The sequence below is a fragment of the Alligator mississippiensis genome, chromosome 1, assembly GCF_030867095.1.
Source record: "Alligator mississippiensis isolate rAllMis1 chromosome 1, rAllMis1, whole genome shotgun sequence".
Taxonomy (NCBI): domain Eukaryota; kingdom Metazoa; phylum Chordata; order Crocodylia; family Alligatoridae; genus Alligator; species Alligator mississippiensis.
Genome location: NC_081824.1, coordinates 421424938 through 421446138, shown reverse-complemented (window position 1 = coordinate 421446138; position 21201 = coordinate 421424938). Strand labels below are relative to the sequence as shown.

General features: G+C 43.0%; 1 protein-coding gene across 4 annotated transcripts in view; it reads right to left on the bottom strand.

The window, feature by feature from the left end:
• DCLK1 (doublecortin like kinase 1) overlaps positions 1-21201 on the bottom strand; it is a 408479-nt gene that overhangs the window by 191154 nt on the left and 196124 nt on the right. For all 4 annotated transcript variants that reach the window (XM_059716073.1, XM_019498284.2, XM_019498283.2 and 1 more), the window contains exon 4: positions 13457-13556. In XM_059716073.1, coding sequence (XP_059572056.1) covers positions 13457-13556 — 100 coding nt within the window. The remainder of the gene's footprint in view (positions 1-13456; positions 13557-21201) is intronic.

Here is a 21201-nt window from a genome sequence, read left to right as displayed (position 1 = left end):
TTCGACAATTCTGACATAGACACAGCTTTAAATGTTTTTTCTACATACCTCAAGGTACCAGGCGGCTCGTGAATGCTGAGGTGGTGGGGCAGATGGAACATCCCACGGGAGCACAGGGAGTCCCCAGCATGTGAGGCAGCAGACCCAGAAGTGGACCAGAAGCACTTCTGCTCCACTTCTGGGTCCGCTGCAGAGAGCATGGGGGACCCCCCCTCTGCCCCCGGCTCAGTGACTGGTGCCTCCTCAGTCTGGTGGGGGGGCACCCAGGGTCCCCCTGTGGCTGATTGCTGAGCTGGAGCACTCAGCGCCTGTGCACTCAGCAGTGGACCCAGAAGTGGACCAGAAGTACTTCTGGTCCACTTCCGGATCCACCACCGAGCTTGCAAGGTGGGCCCCCATGCTCCTGTGGGACGCTCCATGCACCCCACCATCTCAGCATTCACAAGCTATGCCTGGTACCTTGAGGTATGTAGTACCTTGTGGTATGTAGAAAAAACATTTAAAGCTGTGTCTATGGCTGAATCACTGATTCTCTGTGTGGCAGCAAAAAACCTCCACAGGCCTCAGAAATGCCAGGAGAAAGCCCCTGGAAAAGGAAAGCCACCTGCACCATGGGGAACTCACCTCCAGAGCAGGTGGGGGAGGAGCAAGAGCTGCGCAAGCTGGCGTTTCACTGGCTCTTTAAGTGGCTGCTTCCCAGGCAGGGTGGAAGCCAGCTGATTACAGCAGCTGGAGCCACTGTCATGGGGAATTAAAAAACCCCGCCAGAAGCCAGCAGGAGAGAGGAAGCCATCTGGGAGCACGGAAGCCAGGCAGAGACTCTGGGTCCTGGCTGTGGTGGCACTAAAGGCACTGCCCTGCAGCAGAAGAGGGGGAGCAGCGCCTGGCACCAGGCTGGGGACAGGCTGTCTTCAGCCCCTCAACATTAAAGTATTCAAGGGGCGTCCTTCTTGGGGAGGATACCAGATGCCTGTGGCTCAGACCCCTGGGACCAGGAATTGAAGCTCCAGGCTTATCAACATCCTGGCAGCAGGCTGGATTACCAAAGCCAACACCATACCCCACAGTCAAGGGACCCAGTTATATCGTTGGGACAAAGATCTGAATCCCTGAGCAGTTGGTGAGTGGACAGGGTGTAGGAGAGGTGAAGCCCCAAGGAACACCACAGAACACCTGTGAATACCCTGTCTTTGGGTCCATATGGGACGAGAACACCACTGAACCCCTTCCTTCTTACATATACCAACAAATCATGGCAGGAGACTTGGGGGACCCTGACCTTAGGGGCAGAGTTATACTCACAGTGCCTACTCGAGGCATGACACTGAATCAGCATGAAATCTTCAGATTCAGATTTGGCTGAATCGAATCGGGATAGTGGTCCAAATCAACAAATTGAATCACTGTCCCCTGAATAGGGCTGAATGTGAATCAAATATGGCACACTTTGCACACCCCTAGTTGTTACCACCTTTCAGAACATGCCATAAAATGAAGACATTTACACTGTGCTACAGTGGAGCCAGTAAAGCATGGTCTCATACTGGATCTCTCTACAGTAAGCTCACAATGCTTGTTTCTATATTTAATATATTTGTGCCTGTACAAACTGTGTATAAATACATATGAAGTGCACACCTACCATTGAGGTATGCTACTTTAAAGCATTCAAATTGGAAATATTTTCCAGGTGGTTTCTGAGCCTCTCAGCTGGTATACTGGGGTTTGTGTTTGAAAGATTAGTGGAGGAAAAAGCTTTAATGAATATTAAGGATGAATATATTATCCTCATATGCCTGAAAAAAGTTTTGCTGCTTTCTAAAACCTAATGAATTATGGATTTTGAATAATTATGCTCTTTTCAAAAGATCCTGCCAGTTTAGCAAAGTCTGTGGACATTTTGGTTTAAAAAGTTTGCATGTACTAGTTCAAGATTGTTGGTGTCTCTACAGTTACAGCACTTTGGAATCTCTATCAAAGTCTGAGAAGTAAGAAGTCAAGTGATATAATGTGATACATGAATATTAAATGTATCTGTCCTAGTACAGAAACAAGAGCCAACTGATGAATTGCTAAGTCTTAGGCTTCATACAGACATCTCACTTGAGGCCTGGGACACAAGTTGAGCATTGCATCCCTTTACACACACAGCCTTTCCAAACTGCACTGCTGCCCCTGTGGCAGGCTTGTTCCTGGAATTAAAGGCAATTAATTTGAATGAGCCTCCATTAGCTTAAAGGTGTGCAAAGCACTGTTCTGGGAAAAAGCATTAGCACATTTCATCTCAGGGTGAAGTTACAGATTATACTTACACCATACTAAGGGCACTTAAAACATGAACATTCACATGTTAAAGCTTGGAAACTTTTGCTAAGTATCCTCTGAGTGTCTCAGAGTTCAAATTGGAAATTAGGTCATTTCAGGTAAGGATTAACTCTGGGCCATGCTACCTAGCTCATGCTAGGATAACTGCAGTATGCTCTGTAGAACTAAAACAAACTATTTGCACTCCTCCAGCATCCCAAAATACACCACTCCAAGTCCCTGCCCTCCCCCAGTAGGGATAGAGTCCAGGTGCCCTGGGTCTCACCCACATCCCTGTTCACTAACCCTCTAATAGAAAAACAGGGCTCTTCCAAAAAGAAACAGTATTAACCCCTAACATAGAATATGCTATGAGCAGTTGCAACTTTAACACTGTTTAACATTCCACAGATTTAGTATGGTCCAAGTATAATGTGTAACTTCACCCTCAGGTACTTGTCACGTAATTAAGGTGGGACAATGGGCTTGTACATCTGTAGAACCCCAAGACAAAATGCTTTCTCCAAGGAGAAATGGAACAACTATTTACACCCAAAAGGGTACATTCTAACAGAGTTTAATAGACAGCACAGAGTGTTCAGGTTTTCACATGATGAAACAAGAATCAAACTCAAGATGCCTGAAGAAAATGAAGTATCTCTATTCTTCACGGTCAAATAATCTTCTAGCACAGAGCAAAAGGCATTTCCTTTTACAGATTCTAGCTATCCTTTTGATTAGGAAGGATCCAAAGAACATGGCAAATGTAAGTAAGAATAACCTAGCCAATATTACACCCATATCCTACAAGACTAAATCAACAAATCAGCAGTACAAGAAACAAATTATAACATTAACAGAAACACCCACAGAAACACCCCCCTCATACACACAAAGCTTTTTGAAATCAAAAGGTTGTTCTGTTTTCTTGTGCTGTGATCATTGCATCCTAGCACAGAACAAAATTACAAAGTGGAGAAAGTCACAGGCAGCTCACAGGACACTGCTACCTACTGTTCTTCGCTTTTGCACTCCAGCCTAGGAGGGGGCATTCAGATTCTCTCTCTCCCTTGGCCTGCAGGCTGAGTTCATAGTCCCATGCATGGGTGATTACACCACAAAGTCCTCACCTAGTTTGGAGATAGCCTTTGTTATAATTGTAGCTCAGCCACTAATTCCTTTGTGGTAGCACCTTGCATCCTTCTTTTGCCATGTAAAGTGAACTACAAGACTTAAGACTCCCCTGCTCCACCAAGTCCTACCTAAGAATCCTTTGTGACCATGAATATTGGCCCAGCATACCTTATTTAACTCTCAGCTCAAGTTCCTTGGGACCCACTTCTCCAGTGTGTGTGTGTGTGTGTGTGTGTGTGTGTGCGCGCGCGCGCGCGCACGTACATACATACTTACGTAGAGAGAGAGACGGACAGAGAGAGAGGTGAAGAGGTGGGCATATATGTATACACACACACAATACACACACAAAAAAATCATGAACTGTAGCATCTATATATACAACACACATTTTCATGAACTGTAGCATCTGATGAAGTGAACTACAGGTCATGGAACCTTGTGCTATATATGTATCTACCTTGGTTAGTTGCACATAAACTTATGAAGGTTTGTTCTATTATGCATACCAGTTTTACAAGTTATCTAGGCTCCCAAGTCTGTCCATGGAGCTCTAGCAATTAAAATGAGAACTGTGCTTTCTGCATTTATATATACAATTAAGGTATTAAAACTTAATGAAAACAGTGACTCATATAGGGACTTTGTCCTTCTATTATTTGAGTAATACTAATATTCTAGTGTCTATTAAGGAAGAGAACAAAAATGTTGGACCCAAAATGTTGACTAATATAACCAAAAAAAAACCCCAACCCCAAACCAGCTGAAAAGTTTCCAAAGATTTCTTTTCTTAACTAAAAAATAATTTTTATTCAAAGTAATTAATAGAAAATAAATTAAGAGAAAATAATTAATTGAAATGAAATAGATCTTTTGACCAGCCCTAATTTATTGTTTGTTACTTCAGTCACTTAAAAAAAATTAAAGACATTGAAGCCAGTGAATGCCATAAAAAATATATTAATATTTGGTTCAACAGTTTTAATTGTAGCCATGTTATTTGGTTGGATGGGATGCAATATTATAATGCAAGACATGATATAATCCATACTTTCTATGGGTATACACAGAAGTAACTGTTTGCAGGAACACTCATGAAAAGTGGCGAGTAAGCAAAATTTAAATGTGTATGTAGGTCTGTATAGTAATAGCCCATGTGACCTTGTAATCTATGATATCCTTCTTCCTGTTCATAAAACTTAGTTATAAACTCAAGAAGCAGAAACAGGCCCATGGGATATAACTGACTAATTCTACATTGAGAAGGATGTTTAGACAGAAAAGTTGAATTGTATTACAGAAATGGCTACAGATAAGACAACTTGAGAGACAGTATTTGAGAATTTGTCCCATTATGTATACAAATTTTACAGGTTATATATCCAGGCTCTTAAATTTGTGCATGGAGCTAGCTATTAAAATTAACATCAAAAGAAATATCTTGTAGACTCAGCGTGGGAGACTGAAATACATTTGCATAAAGTGTTCAAACAATGAACACCTATATAAAAAAAATCCAGAATTAACAAATGTTTCCTGAAAAGTAAAAAAGGGCAAGGTCTAAAAACACGAACACCTCCCCCACCCTATGAAAATAGGCCAGTGAACTCTGGGTTACATACTGGGTTTGTTTAATATAGAATATTAATACCTAAAGGTTGCGTATACACAAGATGCTACATCACTGTAGCAACATGATACAGTGACGTAGAGTTGGCAAGCACAAACCATGATGCCACAGTTATATCGCTGTAGCAATGCACTTCCTCACTACAGCTCGTTGCTATGGTGATGTAGCAGTTAAAAATAGCTGTGCGCCACTGTCACTTAGTACTTCCCTTAGGAAGTACACTTACCCTTTTTTAGTATGTGCATGTGTGGGTTCTTAGACCCTGCCCTTTAAGAAGTACTAAATGAGGGTGCAGTAACAATGGTGCTGTAGGGGCACATGTAGATGTGCCCAAATAGTAATAATTGCAACAACTCTGATTTTAACTTTTTACTTGAGCATAAGTTTCTCTGGAGCTCATTTGCTTTAAAAAAACAGGCTACGATTTAAGACATTGTTCAACACCAAAGATACACAGAGAATCAGTAACAAGCTCTGGAATTCTGTCATGTACTTTCAACCACTGTAAAACAGGACCATCTTGCATCATGCGGGAACACATACTGGGGAGAGTTAACATTCTCTTGAAGGGGAAGTTCAGTGTATGTGGTCAGGGCATTAGCTTATCATGCCCTCATTTGTTTCTGCCTTAGCTACAGAATATCTATGTCTAAATCCTGGCAGTTGTTGACATCTGAACATATCATGCTGAGCTAAAAAACACTGAATTTATGCCTCTGCTGAAAGTACAGTTCTATGTCTGAATCCCCAGAATCCACCATCTTTTTCCTACTGCTAAAGTGTCATTTTCTGATGGGGGCAGAAAAAGTCAGCCAGTGTGTTCTCCACCAGAGTCCAGAGAAAAAGCTGCTTAAGACAGGAAAAATCAATCACAATTCCCATCTGCCCTTTCTCCCTCTGACAGGCAGGACATAATCAAGGTTACAGAAACTTGACAGTTATTAACAGGAATAAACACGATACTTCTGACTGAGTGTGCATCTATGCATGAGGACATGGACATGTGCATTAGGAATCAGATTTTCTTGGCACGATGTCAGCCACTGGCAAGATGACTGGTATAGTAAGACTGCTGGCATAGAGAAGTAAAGCTAAAGACTAAAGTAGGTCAGCAAAAATCAAGGTGAAAGTAAGTTCCAAGGATTCCAAACTTAATCTTCCTCCTGCTCCAAGAAAAGAGTAATTTCCATCACTTTCCCCCCAAAATGAATATCTAGTGTTAATAAGTAATCTGAACTAATTTTCATATTCAGCCATTCTATATTTGTTATACTTTGCTGGGGAGTGGGGGAAGGAGATATTTCATTTGACCTGTTTTGTGGTAGCTATTTAATAGACACTTCAATACAGGACAAATTCTTTCGCACTTAAAATTATCACTGTTATGTATTAAGTTCAAGGACAACAAGGTTCTTTGGGTAAATGTGATATCTTTTATTAGACCAACTAAATAGTTGGAAAAATTGTTCTTTGCAAGCTTTCAAGCACAAATACCTTTCTTCAGGTGTGGAGAGTGTCCATCCATGGAACTAACCATTAAAATTAGAACACTGCTTTCTGCATTTATAAATACAATTAAAGTATTAAAACTTCATGAAAACAGTGACTCATGTAGGGACTTAGTCCTCCTATTATTTGAGTAATACTAATATTCTAGGGCCTATTAAGAAAGAGAACAAAACTGTTGGACACAAAATGTTGACTAATATAACCCAACCCCCTCCCCCCCACCCAAGCCCCAAAACATCTGAAAAGTTTCCAAGGATTTATTTTGTTAATTAAAAAATGTTTATTCAAAATAATTAATAGAAAATAAATTAATCTCCAGTTGTCTCTCCAATGCCTGAAGAAGGGTCTTTGTGCCTGAAAGCTTGCAAAGAACAATTTTTCCAACTATTTAGTTGGCCTAATAAACGTATCACATTTATCCAAAGAACCCTGTCTGCCTATGTCCTTAGATGAACACAGCTACAACTAACAACCCTGTATTACGTTCAAAGCACTCAACTAACATTTACTAAATGTGAAAATAAATTTACAAAGAGATTAACATGCACCTACCTTAACACTTTGTACTAATGCTCTTATAGTGCTAAACAAAGAGCAATTTGTACAAACTCAAACTTGAACACCTTAGATCTTGCACAGCAGGTTCTCTTGCAACATGAAGTTGTGATTTTAACAAGCTATCATCTTGTCATTATCCTTTATTTTGGTTTTATAATATTGTTTAAGGACATCATATTGTTGAAGCAAAGTTGTCAAATGTTTGGGATCTAACAAAGTTTTCCCAAAATGGATCAGTGCTTGTAGCCATTGGCAGGACAAAGATAGCTGGGTACTAAGGCATACAATTAATTCCAAATTGTGAATACCAAAGCTCAGAGTTGAAGCAGTTGTCTTGTTATTTGCTTGATAATCAAAATTATGTTGCATGTACTTCACTTCCAATTTCCTCCCCACCCCCCCACATTCTTTACACAAAAAAGCTTCACTTCCTAGAGCTGAGCTATGAGATTTTAGTACATGTAGTTTAAGGGTATGTACAAGCATTATATTTAGATTACCCTAAGCATTCACAAGGCTTAGCTTGCCCGAAAATGGCAACCATCTAAAGTTAGCTCTCTTCAAATTAGAACTAACTTTAGATCACCATGGGTTAACACAGAGGCAGGCAATTATTTTGGGTGAAGGCTGCTTAATGACTTTTGGTGAGCTGTTGAGGGCTGCATGGGTAGTCCCACTCCTTGACAGCTGCCCCACCCTCTTGACACCATCTTGGGACCAGAAGTCCCACCCCTTAGCACTTGAACTTTGCCACTGGAAGCCCTTCCTCTTGCCCCCTGGAAATACTCCTTTTGGGAGGGGGGGGGGGTTGCCATCTTGGAAGCAGAAAAAAACAAAACAAATCATACCCTAAAAATCAAACACCTACTATAACATATTTTAATTTTATTACAAAAAATATTTTTGTCATGATTTGTGTTTCATACTGTATATAGAGGGGATTGAGTAATAACTCAAAAATAAATTCTTAGTTTTGTATGTTGTGTGGGAGGGTGTGTATGTGTGGTGTGTGCATGGTGTGGTGTGGTATGGGTGTGGGGGGTATGTGTGGTGTTTGTGGGATATGTGGGGTGAGTATGGGGTATGTGTGCGTATGGTATGTGCGTGTATGTGTGGTATGGATGCATGTGGTATGCGTGTGTGTATATGGTGGGGTGTGGGTATGTGGGGGGGTTGTGAGGAGGTGAGGCTGTTTGTGGGGGCATAAGGTATGTTGGAGGGTTGTGTATATGTGGGGGGTTGTGGGAGCAAGGTGTAGGTGTGAAGGAGGTTAGTGGAGTGTGGGGACCTCCCCACTCCCTCCATGGCCCAGCAGCAGGCAGGGTGCTCAGAGCGCAGGTGCCCGGCAGGGTGCGACTCTGGCCAGCGCTGCACATTACAGAGAGGGGTGCAGCCCCTGCATGGCTGCCTGTATTAACAGCACTTCCTGCCACTCATGAACAGCCCCTGCACTAGCCCAGCAGGAAGGGAAGCCCCACATACTGGAGCCAGGTGCCTTCTCTGCCAGGGCTGTGCATCACCGGAGAGAAGCCTCAGGTGCTGGAACTGGCTGCCATCCCCGCAGAGGCTGCACTGCAGGGGAGGGAAGCCCCAGGCAGGGAAGGCAGCTAGCTATGGAGCCTGAAGTTTCTCTCTGATATTGCGCAGCCCTGGCAGGGAAGACACCTGGCTCCAGCACATGGGGCTTCCCTCCCTGCTGTGCAAGTGCAGGGGCTGCACATGACTGGCAGAGAACACCAGCAATACAGGCAGCCATACGGAGGCTGTACCCCTCGCTGCAAACGTGCAGTGCTGGCCGGAGCCTTGCCCCGCCAGGCGCCTCCAACTTGAGCACCCCGCTTGCTGCTGCTGCCACTGCCTGCCAGGCCTGTGCACAATGGGGGCATGTGGGGGGGTCCCCACATCCTCCACTCTCCCTCACACCCACAGACTGGCCACCCCAGCTCTGTGCTGCCACTAGCCCCACGCTCTGGGTTTCCTCCCAGCTGTAGCCCCACCCCTGCTGATTCCCTACCTGCTGCCCAGAGCCAGCAGGAAACCAGGAAAGCAAGCAGGTCCAGGGGGCTGTGGCAGCAGCAGCCCCACACAGAAGCTGCATGCTGGCTGGCTGGGCCCTTCTGCACACAAGGGTGGGAGCTAGGTAATAGGGTATGGTTTCTGGGCTGCGTGTACACGTGATTGCCTCACTCCCACCCTCATGGGGGGAAGGACTGGGTGAGGTACCATTGGTTGGGGGGGCCCTGTGGGACACATAAAAGTGCTTGGCAGGCCGGATCCAGCCCATGAGTCGTATTTTATCCACCCCTGGGTTAACCAGACCTAAAATGGGTTAACCCAACCTAATGAATGCTTGCACACATCCCTTAACCTAGCCCCTGGGTTGGGAAAGCCCAGTCACTCTCCATAGCCCCAGGACTCTGCTGCTTTTACCCACCCCTACCGTGACCAGGCTATCCCTACCCCTCAAAATACAGCTCCAACTTGGAAAGCTCCTCCTGGACATAGCAGCTCAGTGGTGAGGGGCACAGCCACTGAGGTCCCTCAGCCAGGGGCGTGGGGGGCCTACCACATTCCACCTGTGAAATGGCTGCCTGTGCCCACTTTCTGCTCATGAAATTGGGGGGCAGCCCCTGCAAATTAGGTAGGTCCCTAGTCAAAACTGATGTAGCTGATTTTGTTGCCAGCAAACAAGTAATATCACAAACAAGGTCAATCTGTCTCTTTAAGAAAGACACTTACATTAGGGGGTATATGAGACACCCACCACATACATGGTACATAATACAGCACAAGTCACTGTTTATAAAAGCTAAAGGTAGCTACAAGCAAGACCTACTACAGTTTGAAATGATATCAAATAATTAATAAAAATACTGCTTAGTTACTAAATATTAGATTTTCATTTTATGATCAACCCACCCATATCTTTGGCTTACCTGTGCTCTTACTTGTGGAATGGCAACTGAATATGATAGCTACAAGTTAGGTTAAATAGTTATATTGTTACCAGTACGTTTGGCAGTCATGACGCTCTTATTTACTGTGTAGTGGACAAAATAAGTGGTGTGTTTTACATGAAAAACCTCCCCTAGAAGTTAATGTAAAGAACAGGAAATCAAAGTACTCTGCTTGCAGTGCTTCTTTCCCTCTTTGAAGGATACAAAAAATTAAAGGTTTCTACCAAATCATCCCTGATGGTGTATGGGAAGTTTTTTTCATGAGATAAAAACAAGAAAGGGGCTGTGATCTTGCAATGAGGCCTGGGTCTGGAGGAGTATGTAACACTTGTATGGGAGAGGTTGAAACCTAGAAGTTAAAACAACTGGATGGGTGAATCTCAGGGCAATTAGTGCACATGAATAAACTCCAAAGCTTTTTCTCCCAGGCATGCACTTTGAATGTGTGCCCAGGAGGAATTAATTCTGGAGCAATCAGCACTGGAGTTTATGTGCAGCATGTAAAGCCTGGTCAGAGCAGCCCTGGATGGCATGGGGCCCTGGCGGTCAGCCTGCCAACCCGAAGCTGCTCCGACTGGGCTCAATGTGCTGCAGAGGGTCTGGCTGAGATACAAGGGGGCTTCAGTGTAAGCAGCCCCTGCACTGGAGCACCCTCATGTTTTAGCCAGCCAGGTTAGTGTCTACATGTGTGCTGCTGCCGTAACCGTTTCCTGCACCCTAATAGGGGCACATGCATAGACAGTTGAGACATTTACTGTGGAGCTAATTAGTCAGCATCTCATGCAGATGTGCTCAGTGTGTAATTAACTAAGTCCTGATCTGTGCTAGGCCTGGCTCTGTGATAGGCTTGGAAGAGAAAGTTGACCAGAGGAGGTACATGAGAAACCAAGCAGGCTACTGTTGGTGTGGTTTCTACTCTATATTTTAGGAAACTAGCCTGATTAGGCACAGAAAATCTATGTGATAGTCCACACCAAGGTTTAAGACAAGGGCATTATTTTTACCTGATTAAAGAAAGAGCAGGCCTACCTATAGGCTATAAGTTCAAAATATTTGGACTAAATGCCCTCTTCTCTCACTTTTCCTCATTTTGTGGCCATCATGCACCTCTTCACATCCGTTCTGGCCAGATGACTAAAACTGCAAACTCTCATGGTATTTCTAATCTGGTTGAAATCAGGAAGTACTGGAAATGTAAAAGGGGGGGGGGGGGAGTGGAAAGCTTATTCTAGTGATATTTCCAGCTGCATTCCAGGGATGCAGAGGCAGACCTGCCAAGTCTCACACATGAGGAGAGAAACTTGTACATTTTCTAGTAATTTTAATGAATGATTAAAAAACACTGCTGCTTTGAAAAAAAGAGACTGAGAAAACAGTGATATTTTCAATCTCACTCCTTTAAATTGTAACAGCTTGAGAGGTTTAGGGAGATTGATCTCTAGATTGTGTGGGTGGGTATGTCAGCCATAACTGTAGGCAAATTAGGCAAACTCAGTGTTATAAAATCCTAGAAAAATGTGGAGCTAAGTAGCAGAAAAAAAATTCACACCCTGCAAAGAACCCAAAGTTTATTCTAGGATCAAGTTTTCTTTTGTCTACTAAATACCAATGCAAAAACTGTAAATATTCATTGGAATTTTCTCTATTAGAAACAAAACAAAACCAACCTCAGTCTGGTAAATTTTAACAAGGCCAGAGGGTTGCTTTTAATTCAATACAGACTTAAGTGTAAATGTTCCCAAAAAGGCACCGGTTATTTCCAGGCAGGGGGATGTGTGAACAAATCAAACTAAGAGTCAAGCCAAGCCTATACTTTGACATGAGACTCCCAAGAAATATCTATGTACTATAAGAAAGAGTTTTGGCAAGTATATAGTCAACATTTTCTCTGAGTCAGCACTGAATGCCACAGGATGGTGCTAGGACATTGTGCAGATGCAGGCGTCATCTATCAGAAGACATAAAATTGAAATCCTAGCCACATGTCACAATGAAAGATCACCTGGCACCCTTCACGTAAGTCGGGGTGATGTTAGCACTGCTGTTCCAACATGGAAAACTGCCCTGATGCCTTACTGAATTTCCCTTGCATTTTCAAGCCCTGTCCTAAACTTGGCAAGTGTTTCTTAGTGCTTCTAATCTGGCTATATTTCATCTCAGAGGAGGCTTCAATGTTGGACAAGGAAAACTTGTATGCAGCTTGCTTATTCATTTGGTAATGCAAACTTTATTTGAAAGTCATTTTTTGTTTCTGTAATCTGAATGTCACTTTCCTTTCCTACCTCCTTTTTCATGCTCATCTCCAAGAACAGAATACAGACACTGACAAAGGATTTTTCATAATCTATAAAAAGTTCATGGAATTGCTTGCTAAACCAAGACACCTCTCTATCTGTTAGATTAACCAGGCACATACAACTGGATTCTCTTTTGCATTTTGAATATGTATTTTGCTTGGAAAGTAGCAATCTTCAGACATACAACCACAATGGTGGTCAGGACATTTCTCTTTATTTGCCCAGTGGATTGTACTGTCAGACCTTGCATACTCATAACAAATAGCGTACAGAAGAAAAGTTGGCACTATATAGACATGCATCTAGTTTTTGAGGGAAGGATTTACAGGAACAAGGATCAAGACAACAGAAAGAAAAACATGCCTTTAGTCAAGTTCTGATCTACATCAGAAATTAATAATAATTAACTGACAAACTTTCCTCATGCGTTAGACGTACGTGTGTGTGTGTGTGGGGGGGGGGGGGGTTGGTTACTATTCATGGTCCACCACTTGGAAACATTCTTTATTAAAATGCAGGCAGGCTCCAACCAGAAACATGTGTTTTCCTTTAAGGTCTATTTGCTTCAGTGAAATTACTATATCAGTCAGTCTCTACGACACACAGACCTCATTGAATTTGCTCAGGTGAGTTCATCTGAATATATTAGTTTTATCTAGCTTATGTATATAGAAATAGCTTTCTATTTCCTGCTAGTTGGTGAGTTGTTACTTAAATCCAGATTTTAAAGAACCTAGGTGGGTAGAGGAAGAAGTGAGATGGCTTTAAACAACTTTTTGATTTGGAACCAGTATGAACCAAGAAAAACTTGTGAAACAGCCATTAAAATCTATTTTAATTGAAAGAGATCACATAAAATAGGAGTTTAGTGGCCCATAGCACTATTTCCTGTGAAAGTTACAAAATTGGTTTTAGATAAAGATTTTTTTGGGAGTTAAGAAAAGACATGCATATTTAATATCAAAACCTTTTGGGTAGGTTGAGCTGATGCAGTCTTGGCCTAATTTTGCATAACCTGGAAAGCTGCCCACACTTTTAATTCTGAACATTTTAAGACACCTTCTTACCACTTTCATCTAGCAAGAAATCATCCTGGTAACGGAACTTTTCTGGTCCACAAGCAATAAAAATGTCATCATCACCAAAGAAATCCTGAAGGCACATCACCTGCAAGAGAAAAGGAAAAGAATGCACTCAATGTGGGATCTCTCATAATAATTATAAAAACAATAAATCCTTCCCAGTCTACATCTGTATGAAAGCTCTTCTCATTTAATGAAATCAACAGGGATTCTTCTCCAGAGGCATTTCAAAGCAGTGTTCAGACCATCTGTTATGAGTAAGAAACACTTTTATGGACACTGCCAGAAGAGAGAGATAAAAAAGGTAGAACACTGTAACTGTCACATTTATTATACAATGTATCAATGTGGAATGAAGCAAGTGCTTTTTGTTTATGCACAAGATGGTGTTCTGTAGTTACTGGATAATTAATTTGCTTTTGCAGTTCCCATTTATATTGTTTGACAGCCATTAAAATTGGCTAACAGTTTTGTAGGCAGTATTTACCATGGTTTTTTCAACAAAATCTGAATGACAATGAAGGTAGCCTGAGGAAATCGGTATGACGTAACTGAGTAGGGAAAAAATTACTCCACTTTAAGCAGCTCACATTCTCTATCACTGCCCCCTTCATCTCTCCTAAACAGTACCCACTAAACCACTCTGAAGGTGTATCTTTGAACAATCAAGTCAGTATCAGTGTGAAATTTTACTTCTAGTGTTGAGCAAAAGGGAAAAAAAAGCTTGGTAAAACATCAGGATTAGAATATTGTTTAGTTCTCCTAGTTTCAATATCCTTTAGCAATAGCTTGCATTGCACCAGGTTCACTTTGTTTTTAACAACAGGTGTAATGTTTCCATTCTCTTAATTTATTTTGCTAGCCATACAGCAGAAAATTGGCAGTATTCCCAACTCTTGTCTTTTGGCCCTTTTGATCCTGTTTTTATAGCTTCAAATCTCACTTGCCTTTAAAAAAATAAAAGACAATGTGAAATATAGATTAGATAAGGGCTTTGCAGCTATATCAGTTGAACAATTCTTTCAGAAACTTCACTGACATTAGATTTCATAACTAAAAACTGTTTGTAGCAGCATTCAGACAGCAGAGGTCTATGAACAGCATTTATTCATGAGCTTCACAAAATACTGGAAGAGAGCCCAATTGAATCAGATCTTCCTAGCCATGGAAAGTGGGGGGAGGGGAAGCAGGGGGGTAGTCAATTTTCTGGTTGACTTCATTGAAGAAAAAATTCACTGGCAAAGATGGATGACTGAATGACTACTTTGCCTTGGTATTTCACTGGGCAAAGGGGAAAATCATGCCAGACAGGGTACAAAATGAACAGGGCATGAATGACTGTCTGCCTACTATTGCCGTAGAACTGGTGTGTGATCAATTAAGGAAATTAAACATATATGTCAGCAGGACTGGATGAACTCCATCTGAGAGTGCTGAGGGAGCTGGCCGAAGTCATCGCACAACCCCTGACAAAACTCTTCCAAAACTCGTGGCACTCCAGAAAGGTCCCTGAGGACCGGAAGAGGGCCAATGTTGTGCCCATCTTCAAGAAGGGGAAGAGGGAAGACCCAGGTAATTTCAGGTCAAGTAGCCTAACTTCAATCCCAGGGAAAATCCTGGAAAAATTCATTAAGGAGTCTATGTGCAATAGGTTTGCAGAAGGTAGATTCTGAATGACAGCCAGCATGGCTTCATCGCAGGCAGGTCTTGCCTCACCAACCTCATTTCCTTTTACAATGAGGTAACTCGCCACGGACACGAGAAAGCAGGTTGACATTGTATACCTTGACTTCCAAAAAGCCTTTGATCTGGTATCTCATGATGTTTTCACAACAAGATTGGAGGATTGTGGGCTTAACTGCAAGACAGTTAGGTGGGTATAAAGCTGGGTGTGGGGTAGGACCCAGAGAGTTATAATGAATGGATCTGCATCATCCTGGCAAGAAGTGGGCAGTGGTGTCCCACAGGGGTCAGTGCTTGGTCCAGTGCTTTTCAACATCTTTATCAATGATTTGAATGTGGGATTGAAGAGGTCACTGGCCAAGTTCACCGACAACACCAAGTTATGGGGAAGTGTGGTCACACTTGAAGATAGGCTATAGATACAGGTGGATCTAGACAGGTTAGCAAGCTGGGTGGGTTGGAACCAGATGAAGTTCAACATTGAGAAATGTAAAGTGCTCCACCTGAGGATGAACAACCCCCAACACACCTATAGGCTTGGCAGCGCCAAACTGATCAGCACTATGAACGAAAAGGACCTGGGGGTAATAACAGACCACAGTATGAATATAAGCTGGCAGTGCAACGCTGTAGCCCGCAGGGCAAATAATACACTGGCATGCATCAATCAATACACCTACAGCAAACCCAAGGAAGTGATTCTTCCACTCTACTTGGCACTGGTGAGACAGTAGCTGGAGTACTGAATTCAGTTCTGGGCACTGCACTTTAACAAGGACATTGTAAAGCTTGAGAGAATCCAGAGAAGGGCCACCCATATGATCAGACTTGCACAGCAGGCCATGCAAGGAAAGGCTGAGGGATCTGGGACTCTTCAGCCTGAAAAAGAGAAGGCTGAGAGGGGACCTGGTAGCAGCTTACTGCTACATCACAGGAATACATCAAGAGCTCGGTGAATAACTGTTCTCCAGGGTACCTTTGGGGAAAACCAGGAGTAATGGCCACAAACTCCTGGAAAACCATTATAGGCTCAACATTAGAAAAACTTTCTTCATAGTTAGATTGTCCAAGCTGTGGAATAACCTCCCTCTAGAAGTGTTGTAATTGCCTACCCTGGAAATCTTCAAGAGGAAACTGGACAGTCACCTTGCTGGGGGCACCAAATCCCAGTTGTCTTTCCTGCCTGGTGCAGGGGGCTGGACCCAATGATCTTCTGTGGTCCATTCTGGCCTTACAATCTATGAGTCTATGAAGATATTTTTCCAGACTTTGGAGCAGATTGCAAAGGCATATCAGTGGTTTTACATCCAGGACCATACTTCATAGGGACAGGACAAAAAACTTGAGGATTTTGAAAAGGTAAAAGGCTTTCTAATAAGAGAAACCTAAATATGGATGAACAGCTATATGCTTTATTGACTGTGCTTGCAGAATGAGGTTAGTTCAGAATAATGTGACAAAATGACCAAGAAGGGAAAGAATTAGATGCAACTCAATATCAAGAAACAGACAGCTGTAAGCATCTCCTCACTGATTCACCTTTAACATTTAAAATCCTAGTCCCTACATTCACGTTCTTCACAATTCTGTTCCTACCAAAATTTTCATATTAACCCTATCTGAACACCAACCTACATACATGACATAACCTTTTCCTGTGTTCCCCCTCAACCTATGCTCCATTAACAATTCCAGCTTCTATGCACCACTGTCATTTCATTTAACTTCCTATTTCTATGTTTTTTGTCTACAACACCCAACCCCTGATTAACAAAGTTGGCCAAACCTTAGCCATCTCAAGTTAAGTTCCTTATAAACGGCCAGCTCCTTGTATAATCTACACAACTGTACTGAGTTTTAGAATTCATTTTAAGAAGTCCCATTAATCTATTCCTATTGAATCTCATTTCCTGATTCTGCCTTCCAGATTTTAAGCTATTTTTGGATACTGATAGCCTTTGCTTTTGTGTTTTACACAGCACTGAGCTCTGTATCAAATATAACCAAGTAGAACAATAAGCATTAATTGTACATTCAGAGCTTGTCCACCCACAAAGGGGAACTATACTTTACTACAGGTTTCATTTAAATAATAAAAGTCACTTAAACCAATATAGAAGGCTATATGGAGTCTGAAGCAAAATATGAAACTGTCTTCTTTAGTAAGAAACAGGTTTAAGCCAAAACTAGGCCATTTTAAAATCAATGCAAGTGCAAACAAAACCCAGGGAACAAAGGAGAAGCACAGCATAAAGAGAACATGGGACATTAAACTGGCCTAACAGAAACACAAGTCTCTCTCAGAGTTTGTGCCCGGGATTGAGAGAGAAGACAACTGCATGACTCTCTCGACCTCTTGTCAGGATGTGACCATTGCCTTTGTTTCTCTGTTTTGTACAACTACTTACAAACACTTTGAAGTTCCAAATAAACTTCACTGGAGCTGCAATGAGAAGTTTGCTTGGGACTACTTCTGAGGAATTGTCTCCTCTGGGTGAGTTGGACCTTCCTCCTACATAAATTGCTGCTGCTCTAGGTGGCAGCTCAAAGGCATTAGCCAGTGTGTAAGTCTGAAATATGTTTACTTTGTTTAACTTGTTCTGTTTTTAAATGCTGATAATTTATGTAACCTTTAGTTTCATTTCTATTACTCAGTTTTATTTATTTTATTTTATTGTATTGCTTATTTCATTGCACAACACCTGGTCTTTTTGTCAACACCTGTTTATCAGCTGAGTGCTAAAGACCCAGTGTGCCCTCAGGAAGGAATTCCTAAAGGAATTCCTAAAGTCTTGGTAAAGAGAGCTCTTGCCACTGTGAGGGCCTTGTTACATGTTACACTGTGAGCCTCACTAATGTTGATGGGTGTTATTGCTAGCTCAAGCTTGGAGCAGCCACACTTCAGGCCAGCAGGGACCTAGAGGACTGAATGATAAGAAGCCCTGACCCCTCCCATTCCCCAGGGTTTCCCCAGGCCCCCCTCATCCCCAGGGCTCCCCCTAGCTCCTCCCTTCCCCTGCCCCTGGGGCATTACTTACTGGTGGCTGCCCATATTGTCCATCTCAGGGAAGCTAGCAGAGAAGGGTTAACCTACCTGCCTGGCCACAGTTGCTGCTGGGCTGCTGCGCCTCTGGCCCAGAGAGCAGTAAAAGAAATTTGTGCCGTTGCTTTTTGCCACTGCACACAGCCCTGCACATGGGGTTGGTGCAGGAAAAATTGCCCCAGGTAGGGTAGGGGAGGCTGGGGGCAGCACCTGTGCTGCTCCTAGCAGCCTTCACTGGGGTAATGGGAGCCTGCCAGGGCAGCAGCAGCGGTGGTGATTCAGTTGCTCAGGGCTTGGCCAGCAGCCAAAGCATGACACTGGCTGGCCTGTGATAACGAAGAGGTTATAAATGAAGTATGGGGAATCATCCCAGCAATCATATGTCATAAGTAGGGGCATACTCAAGTCGTGGTTTCAAGATTTTCACAGAAACTGTGAAAAACAGTGATTTCTGCAAACACTGCGAAAAAAGGCATTTTCAGCAATTGTGCATGGAATTGCCAGGAAAAAAAACACCTTACTAAAAATAAAATGCTAGACTCCCCAGTGGGAGCCAGTCGCTGCTGCAGCCCAGCCTCACAGTGACGGGGAGGAAGCCTCTGGCACAAGCCAAGATGGCGACTCTTCCCTCCACCACTGATTGGTCAAAAGAGCTGCCTTTTGTGTGCCCTGTCCCCTCCACCAACCAACAGCAAGGGCGGGACCGCAGAAAGGCAGCCTTCTCAACCAATCAATGGATGGGGGGCAGCACTTGCCACCAAAATACAGCAAAAATGGCGCTGGGTGCCATAAGCCGACTAAGATTTTTACTTTATCTTGGTGCACTTTAAGTAGATCCTAGTCATAAGAAACCAAATGAAGGAAGGCAGCACCTCTTGAAAGTCACTGCAAAAGTGAATTTTAGAAAGCTTAATTAATGAACTGGTAGAGGTACCTGGGGCACTCACATTAGTTTTGATTAAAGGAGCAAGCACGATAGATTATATATAAATAGAACACATATGTGGTATAAATATAAATCATTTGAAATTTTACCATGTGTAGAAAGTGACCATTTTCCCCTCTCTCTAAAAATTCCATAAGAATCTTATGGGGAATCTTCCCTCCAAAACTATACAACTAGCCCCCAACTTATAAGAAGTCAGTAGAAAGAAAATTCAATGGAATGATGAGTTATGAGGAAATGTGTTGCTCTATTCAAAGGTACTTTCACAGGTCACTTATGTCATATACTCAAACTACAAGAACCCCAAGAAAAAATTTCACAATGTGAAGCAGTTGCCCAATCATTGGAAAATGCCATCAAAAGAGAGAGCATGTTTATAGGGTATAGGCAGAGTCAGTGGTACAAACTATAGTATGATGACCAGTGCTCCAAATCTAAAGGTGATTTAATAGATGCCTTGGAAAAATACATGTCTAGAAATGACTGTGCTAGCTTTCAACAAATCAAGATTAAAATAAACTGTAATAAATAAATTGAAAGGAAAAAAAAAAACCAATACCAAATAGGCTATGGAAGGAAGTGGTAGCTGCTGGGAAAAATAATGATAACCCACATTTTTGGCAAATGATAGCCAAAGGGCCAAAAAAAAATTAGCTTATTTCCTGTTGCATATATTCTTGAAGATAAATGGGTCTTGTTTTTGAAAAATAACTTTAAGAATTTAGTCTCAGATGGTGAATAAAGTTTATCTATTAAGCTATAAGAATGTCATTAACTCACCTCTGAATTTCAAGTAAGATCATATATGTCCTAATAGAGAAATGGAAGGGCCCCTGGTCTTGTCTTTATTTCCCCACAAATAGTCAAGTAATTCACTGACTGATGATGTCCAAACGTTGACCAAGATTAATATAATTATTTTAGAAGGCATTTATTCAAAGCATTGGAATGAAAATATAATAGTCCCAATTTTTTAAAATGGTGATAAGAGATTGAGTCATATCACCCTATTAGTTTTATGTGTATTCCTGACAAAATATTTGGGAGGCATTTACTTTTTCTATCTGCAGATATGGCTTTCCGAAAATAATACACTGGGGCAAGAGCTGGCTGGTTTTAGAGAAGCCTATTCTTGCATGAACCACACTCTGCATTGTACTTTTTAGCATCTAAATATGTAAAAAGACAATTTGTAAAAGGAGCTTGATAGAGGTGCACCGGTATATTGATCCATATTGTATTGGCACCAATAAAAGGAAAATTGACATTATTGGCAATTGGCTTTTTTTTGGCCGATGTGGCTGATAATGTCACAGAAAAATGCCACGTGCATGCGTGCAGCCCGAGCACGCGTGCAGCCAGAAATGCAGCTGGGCAGCTTAGACAGCAGCATCTGGCTGGTAAGTCTGTGGGGGGTAAGGGACATGGGGGGTGCAGATGAAGGTCCTCATGGTGGGGGAGGGCGTGGGGCTGGGGCTAGGGAAGGAGTTGCCCAGTGGGGGTGGTGTGTGGGATGGAGCCATGGGCAGCTCATCCAGGGGCATGAGTAGGGGGGCAGGGACTGGAGTAGCTCCCTCTGCTGCACAAGCCCCTGGGGGATGCATGGGGGCATGTGCCCCCCGGATCTGTGTGCAGGGTGAAAGCAGGCTGCAGGCTTAGGGATGGAGGCTGCACTGGCCCCTTTCTGGCAGGAGGGTGGGCTGTGGCTGCACTTGGGGTGGGCAGAGACGGGGCAGGTGGCAATGCTGGGGGAGGGGGCTTTGGCAAATTTTGGGCTGGCTGTAGCCCACCCCACAGCTCCCCTTCCCAGCATTGCTGCTGCCTGCCCTGAGCGCAGCCTTGACCCAGCTCCCTGTGCCAGGAGGAGGCTGCAGTGGGGAGCCTACCCTTGCCCTGCACAGAAATCCAGGGGGCACATGCCACACATGCCTTCCCTGGCATGCATACAGCATGGGGAGCCACCCCTCCCATCCCCCATGCCCTCCAGATGAGCTGCCCATGGCTCCGTCCCACACCCTGCCCTGGCTGAGCAGCACCTGCCTTTGCCCTTGCCTATGC